Source organism: Meleagris gallopavo, chromosome 28 (genome assembly GCF_905368555.1).
Source record: "Meleagris gallopavo chromosome 28, MGAL_WU_HG_1.1, whole genome shotgun sequence".
NCBI classification, from domain to species: Eukaryota; Metazoa; Chordata; class Aves; order Galliformes; family Phasianidae; genus Meleagris; species Meleagris gallopavo.
This window is the reverse complement of record NC_139431.1, coordinates 4,272,484-4,279,444: the sequence shown is the minus strand read 5'-3', so window position 1 is coordinate 4,279,444 and position 6,961 is coordinate 4,272,484. Positions and strand designations below refer to the sequence as shown.

The 6,961-nt window shown below is 53.8% G+C and overlaps 2 protein-coding genes across 10 annotated transcripts in view; one reads left to right on the top strand and one right to left on the bottom strand.

Moving 5' to 3' along the window:
• Positions 1-157: 157 nt before the first annotated feature.
• TAF11 (TATA-box binding protein associated factor 11) lies at positions 158-3,626 on the bottom strand. The gene is made up of 5 exons (XM_085210285.1): positions 3,388-3,626; positions 3,161-3,300; positions 2,667-2,754; positions 2,062-2,158; positions 158-903 (listed from the first exon to the last, which is right to left on the bottom strand). Exons 1-5 carry the CDS (start codon positions 3,583-3,585, stop codon positions 773-775), a joined length of 654 nt encoding a protein of 217 aa, XP_085066411.1. The 5' UTR covers positions 3,586-3,626; the 3' UTR covers positions 158-772.
• A 547-nt stretch (positions 3,627-4,173) lies between these two features.
• The window catches only part of ANKS1A (ankyrin repeat and sterile alpha motif domain containing 1A), an 85,616-nt gene continuing 82,828 nt past the window's right edge, over positions 4,174-6,961 (top strand). For 4 of the 9 annotated variants that reach the window (XR_014879969.1, XM_085210724.1, XM_085210723.1 and 1 more), the window contains exon 1: positions 4,174-4,447. Coding sequence is in view for 7 of the 9 variants with exons in the window: in XM_085210724.1 (XP_085066850.1) it covers positions 4,230-4,447 (218 nt within the window). In the remaining 2 variants the exon portion in view is untranslated. The remainder of the gene's footprint in view (positions 4,448-6,961) is intronic. The other 5 variants (XR_014879970.1, XM_085210725.1, XM_010724348.4 and 2 more) reach the window with 2 other exon arrangements.

Here is a 6,961-nt window from a genome sequence, read left to right as displayed (position 1 = left end):
AGAAGCATCAGCTTTCAGCATGTGTTCCCTGGCTCGTGGTAATGGAGCAATACATGCCGGAGGCGTGAAGCTTCTTGAACATGTTGGGGTTGGTTGAGACAGATCGCAGAGCGCTCTCCCTGCTTTGAGTCACACAAACACCATTACACAATTAGTATTTGCTGTTCCAGCGAGACTAAGAATATAGTAACAAGTTTAATGTACAAAAAAAAGACACTTCTGTACATAGACACCACTACACCTGTGCCAGCAGAAGGTACGATGCTGGTGGGTAAATACACTGAAGATGTTGCACGTTCCTCTCCCAGGCTGCTGGATCAGAGGACCCTGAGGCACCAGGCCAGGAATCGAGCCCGCACAGCACCCAGCTGACAAGCTGGCCTTCAGAAGTTACTGCAGGAAACATCCCCATGGTTGCCTACATGAATGACTGTACACAACGTGCTGCTCGTGGGCTGCTGGCAGGGAACCTCTCCTATGGGGATGAGCTTAATGGGACAACTGCAGCTTCAGCATTTCTCCCTGCCCTTCTATCCCATGAGCCGTGCTGAGAGCATTCATGGTAGTTTTGTAAACTGAAAGCAATCCAGATAAACCTCCGTGCTTGAAGTTACCAAAATCCACGTTGAATTGAGCTTGAGTAAAGGCTCCTTGGAGAGGACTGCAAACAGGAGAGGGTGAGTGCTTCTGTCTCATATCTGCTGCAACTGCTGTACGGTGCACAACCGAAGCTTGTTTGAACTTGTCTTCTCTTTGCTGATCCCAGGACACTTCAGTGGAAGATGATCTTTTTATATTTGGAATTTGGGATCTGTCCTCGTGACTTGAGCCTCCTGACAGCCTCCCGCATGTGTTTGGGCTGCAGAGGTGGCAGCTCCCCCCACTTCTCACACACATCCAGCGCTAAACAAAAGAAACAAGAGTTGACATGAGCAAGGACAGCTCAGCTCTGCTGTTCTCCCAACAAGAGACATTTGAAAAGTCTCCTACTGGTTGAACTTCAGTAATAAAGGCAGCAGGTAACACTGTTCAAGGTTTACAGCTCATGTTTTATCTATACACAAGAATGAAATGGCTTTGTGTGTTTCTCTGAAGAAAAACCAGTCCTTGGGGCATCAATACCAGCTCAGAATCAGCTGCTTTTTAACAACATTCCAGCTGCTATGGAATAGACTCATGCAAGAGCTTGACAAGGCTTCACCATCTTAAACTTGACACCTTAAAACCACCCCTAGCTTGTGATGTTTTGGGGCTTGTGTGCAGCAGTGATAGGAGGGAACAGCCTACAGCTGACTTGATGGGCAGTTCCTGTTCTTCATTTCTGGTAAGTATCATTCAGGTCTCCTGCCAAGGACATGAAGCAATTAAGTACAGCAGTGAAGCTGCTTATCCAGACTGCCTCTGGCAACACAGAGCTTCAGACACAGCCAAAGCAGAAGAAGTGCCAGAAGCTGCATCATCCTTGCTGATGGCAATTCCTGCATATCCAGGCCGTGTGTTTTGTGTGACAAGCCTGTACTAAGTTGTTGGCACAAAAAACAAGAATCTTTTCCTCCTCTCCGTGAGCCCGGACACAGCTGGGTCAGCCTTGCACAGGCTATCCCAAGGAGATCTCAGCTCACTGCATTAACAAAGAATCTTGCAGGTTAAGAGGCTTAAATAACGCATTTTCCTTCTAAGCTGAATTTGTCCACAGTAGTATTAATTAGATCTTTGCTTTGGCACTGCAGCCCATTCACGTAGGAGCAAGAACTTCTAAGTTATCTTCTGCAGAAAAGATAAAAAAGGAGGAAGGCAGTCACTGATCTCTACTGGTTTATGGGCAGTTATATTAACAGCATTAGAGTGGAATATGGACAACGCCACACTTCCCCCTGAGCCTTCACAGTAGCTTTCTGCTGCTGAAAGCAGGAGGGCTCTGCAGGGTAGTGTGTCAAGCTGCAGACCTGGAGAAGAAGCCACAAAAGTCCAGCTTTATCTCATGTCTTTCTGTTTTGCTTTAAACAATGCACTCTCTCTGTATTCTTATCCTTTTACTGAACAATAATGTGATTTGCTCACCTTCCTCCACCACTTCCCCAACGAAGACCTTGGAAATGCCAGACATGGCAATAACCACGTTCTGAGAGACAGAGGTACCCGTGATGGACTGGATCAGCTGCACAAGCCAAGAAGAGGCAGTCAGTCAAATGAGGTACACGCAGCAACAGTGAAATATTTCCAATTATATTTAGTAATTGGAGCCTGCCAAATATCAAGCATCAGTAAACAAAATGAACAGAAACAGCAGTAACTGATCTTTGGAATAAGGTCCTATAGCTTTGGGCACATGCTAGCTGTAGCAATTTTAGATTGCTTTTATTCAGCTACAGATCTGTACTAACACCTGTTGCATCACTGTCCCCAAAACTACTTTCATTTAAGATAAGCTTCTATTTAAACTGCATAAGCCCCACAGGCGCACTGAGTAGGACATAATCAGATAAGCAGATGTAGGGACGGCCACAAGGGCTGAGATGTGGCTGGAGGGGAGGGCGTGAGTGCCCACAGTCCTGAACTGCTGAGTCCCCCATAGTAATAAGTTTATGTATGTGTGTGAGGCTGGGCTGGGAGCGTGGCCAGGCTCAGCCCGTTTGCTTTGTGCTGAAGCATGACTGAAGTCATACCCGTTTGATAGCAGCTTTGGGGAAGGCAGAGCGGCGATACATCTCATAGCGATTCAGCTGTTCTTCAGAAAAGGAGGAGACCAGTATTCTGGAGGGGAGAGAATGAATCACTTACAGAGATTTAAAAAAAAAACAGACACAATTCTGAAGCTCTTCAGACCATTGAAACGGTCCTGCAGAGCATTACAACCATCCTCAGCCTCCTGCAGCATAAAAAAAGAGCTGGAGAGAAAACAACGGCACTCCAGTTGTGCTAAGATTTGCAATGCAGATGGTGAGGCAGCTTGGAGGGATCTGGGAAGGAGCTGCAGACACAGAACATCCCAAGTTGGAAGGGATCCACAGGGATCCCACACCAAACTCCTGTCCCCGCACAGCAGCACCCAAACCCGATGGCTGTGGTGTCCCAACACAGCCATTCCCCTCAGGAGGGCCTCGCATTTGGACCGAACGCCTCCAACCCTGACAGAATCCCCCGCCCCGGGCGCTCTCACTGCATCTTCTGGATCTCATCTTCGTCCACTTTGTGCTTCTTCTCCTTCCTCTCCTTCAGCTCCAGCTTCACCTTCTTGGCCGCCGACGGCTGCAGGCTCAGGTCCTCCCCGTCCAGCGCCTCCCCCTCCGCGCTCCTCACCTGCACGAGAGCGCAGCGCTGTGGCGGCGGCCCCGTTCGTTTCCCGCTCCCCGCCCCTCACGGCCGAGCCCGGCGCCGTGCCCTCACCTCCCCATCCGCAGCCTCCACCTTCAGCTCCCCGCCGCCTCCAGCCTCCCCCACGTTCCCCTCTGCCGCCCCCTCCGCGGCCGCCGGTTCCTCCGCGGCCTCAGCGCTGCCCCCGGTAGGGGATGAGGCGTTGGGTGACGGCTCCCGCTCGGCGCCGCTTCCTCTCTCCTCCCGGCCCGGCTCTCCGGGTTCCGCCATCGCCCCGCGTCGCGCCGTCGCGCAGTGATGACGTCACCCTACGGCGGCCGACGGGGGGCACTGTCGTTATGGCAACGGGACTTCCATGGGTCTGAGCGCCGTGGGACCTTCGGAAGTTGAGCTCGGCGGGGGGACGGAACCTTCTCTCCCCCCCCCCAGAGCTCTTTCGAGAGCTAAAAGCAATTTCAGGTTTCTGTTTCCGACCTGAAGGCAGCTCTTCAAGCGGAGACGGCTGCTTGACGCGACTGCACACGGAAATGTTTTTAACCTCTTTAAGGTGGAAATCTACATCGTCTGTAGCTAAAGTTACGGGTTTAATGCATCGTTTTACAGGGGTGTGTTTTGTATGTGCTTCATTTCTGCATGAAAAAGAAGGGGATGAACACACTAGTCCTCCTGAGCGCCGCGGCTGGGGGCGGGGCCTGCGGGATAGTAGGCCACGCCCACTCAGTGCAGACCACGCCCACTCAGTGTAGCCCACGCCCAGCTACATTAGTCCACGCCCGGATACGTTAGGCCACGCCCACTCGCAATAGGACAAACGGATCCCGCAAGCCACGCCCACATGTCCGCAGGCCACGCCTCCCGAGCATCCTTCCGGGGCGTGGCCTGGCGGGAGGCGGTGGCGGCGGCCGGGCCGGGCCATGGGGAAGGAGCAGGAGCTGCTGGAGGCCGCCCGTACCGGGAACCTGCCCGCCGTAGAGAAACTGCTGTCGGGAAAACGCCTCAGCTCCGGTTTCGGTTCCGGGGGAAGCGGAGGAGGTGGTGGTGGAGGTTCCGGGGGTGGTGGAGGCGGTGGAAGCGGCGGTGGAGGAGGAGGTGGAGGTGGTGGTGTGGGGCACCCGCTGTCCAGTCTGCTGAGGTGAGCCGGGGGGGCTCTGAGGGATGAAGGCTTTGTAGGGCTGTGGGGCTGCAGGCCTGGGGAGCTCTGCCGAGGAGCTGCGCCCCGTGGGGCAGCTGAGCTGTGTTTAGAGGTGAGCGCAGGGCTTGAGGCTGTGGGAGGGTTGTTACGGTGTGGGGTGAGGGCTGAGGGACTGCGGGGCTGTGGGGTAGGAGGTGGGAGTTTGGGGCTGTGGGGTGGGATGTGGGGAAGGTAGTGGGGTGTTAAGTGTGCCTAGGGTCTCGAGGTGAGCATTGAGGTTTATTGGAGCTTAGAGTTGTGGGGTGCGTAAGGTTGGGGTGCTGTAGGGCTGTGGAGAAGGAATGGAGGTGTGTGGGCTGGAGAGATCTTAGAGTTGGGGTGCATATGGGGCTGGGAGACTTTGAGGACTGTGCTGCTTGAGGTGAGGTGTGGGTGTAGGGGTGTTGTAGGACTGTGGGGCCGGTAGGGATTGTGGGGTTGGTGGGCTACGGGGTTGAGGACACAAGATGTATGGGGTTAGTGGGTTTGTAAGCATGAGCTGGGCTTTTGGGGGTTGTGGGACTGGCGCAGGGGTGTGGGTTGTTGGTGTGCTGGGGGGTGACAAAGGGATTGTGGAACGGGGAAGCTGTGGGTTGGAATGTATGGGTGGGAGGGCTTTGGGACAGGGGCTGTCTGAGCTCCTGTGACGTGGGATGGAGCCCAGTGGGACATGGATGTGTCCGTGCTGTAAATGAAGGGGGAACCAAGAGCTGCTGCCCCTGGGGTTTGGGCCTATGTGGGTTGAAAGGAGTGCGTGAAGGGGATGGGATGAGGCCCTGTGGTGGGACACATGGACTGTGGGGTACGTAGAGTGTGTGAGCATAGGTTGGGGCAGCCCTGAGCTATGGCACCAAGGAGGTGGTGCTGCAGGGACTGGGAGCAGAGCCCCTGGGGCTCTGTGGCCCAAGGTGAGGCTGTAAGCTGGGGAGCATTGCAGCAGGGCTGGGTGATGCCCTGTGGTGGCTTTGGCCCTGCCTGCTCCCCTAGGCTGCTGCAGGATTGCAGGCGCTGCTGGTTGTGGTTGGTTGCAGCAGACTGGTGTAACTGGGAAGACGTGTGTTTGGGGGAGGAGGACTCTGGGTCAGTGTGCCAGCAGGGGCTGGTGACTGTGCATGGGTTTCCTCCGGTCGTGGGTGAATGTGCAGGTTAGATGTGCAGCTGGGTGTTCAACAAGGTGTCCTCTCACTGTCTGTGCTCTATGTGTGCTCAACCTCCATAACTTCCATTGCTTGCAGCAACGCTGCTTCGCCGCAGCTCAGCCTGACAGTGGCTGGCAGCTCAGGGTCAGCTGTGCTGCATGCTGCACAGGCACCCAGAAGGAGGGCACGCTCCTTTGCTTTTGCATTTAAAGGACCATGCTGTGTAATTCGCTCTGTTTTGAAGCTTTTAGATGTTTGTTAGCGTTTTCTTCTTTTTTTCTTTTTCCCCCCCTGGCATCTCCTAAGGAAGCCACTTGCTGGTGCATTTCTTGAGTTGCAGCTTTTTTGCTGGTCCAGCACTGTTCTGTTCCCTGAGTAGTTTGTTTGGGGGTAGGAAGGGAGGATTTGAGCCCATTTCTGAGCGATGCCATCACTGCGGTCTGAGCGTCTGAAAGGATACAGCTTGCCTGTTTGTAGCCAGATTTGATCCACTTTTCAATCACTGTATCAGAGATTTGCTGTTGCACTCTGAGCTGAGCACAGAGCCCGGTGGCTGCCAGTGCTTACGTTTCCCTGGTGTATACATCTGCTTCTCTGCAATGCAAATCTGCACTTGGGTCAAAATTTCTCTTCTCATTTAATATACTAGAAACGCCGAGCCCTTGAATTGAGTGGGAAATTGGCTTGGAAACCTTCAGGCTTGTCTGCACCAGAAGATGGATGTACTTAAGGGCTGTTTAGATAAGGTGGAGAGGGTCAGCTGAGTTAAATACACACGATGAGTGTTATCAACCTCTAGTTGTAACAGCTCTGCCACGCTCACCCGACAGCACATGGTGGTGACTTTGTGTTATGGGGATGCATCACTGCATTCCGGGCTGCTCTGTGGGCTGGGCAGGTGGTCGGTGTCTGGCAATCAGTGTGGCTGCAGCAATGCCAGACCCAAAGATGATGGCAGACCCCCATAATGGCAGCCCCATCGGTGCCAGGGAGCAGCTCCAACATGGGTCAGGAGTTCCTCAGCTGCTCTGCTCCTGGGGGCAGGGAGGAGGGTGTGTGGTGGTGCTTAATTACAGCCAGCTCTGCCCTGCTGTCCTCCTTTTAAATAACTTCAAGGCTTTGGAAATGGGGAATACGAAATTCCGTCTGCCTGACACTTGATGGAAAGCCAGAAGTTGGGAAATGAAAGGGATGTGATGTGGGAGGAGGTGGTGGGTGCCAATGGGTCAACCCTGAGCTCAGCTGTCCCCAGAGTGCAATGTCCCAACAGAGAGCAGTGTGGAGGTTGGAGGCTAAGTAACAGACACTCCCAGTGCTGGTGAGTGAAGAAAGCTCA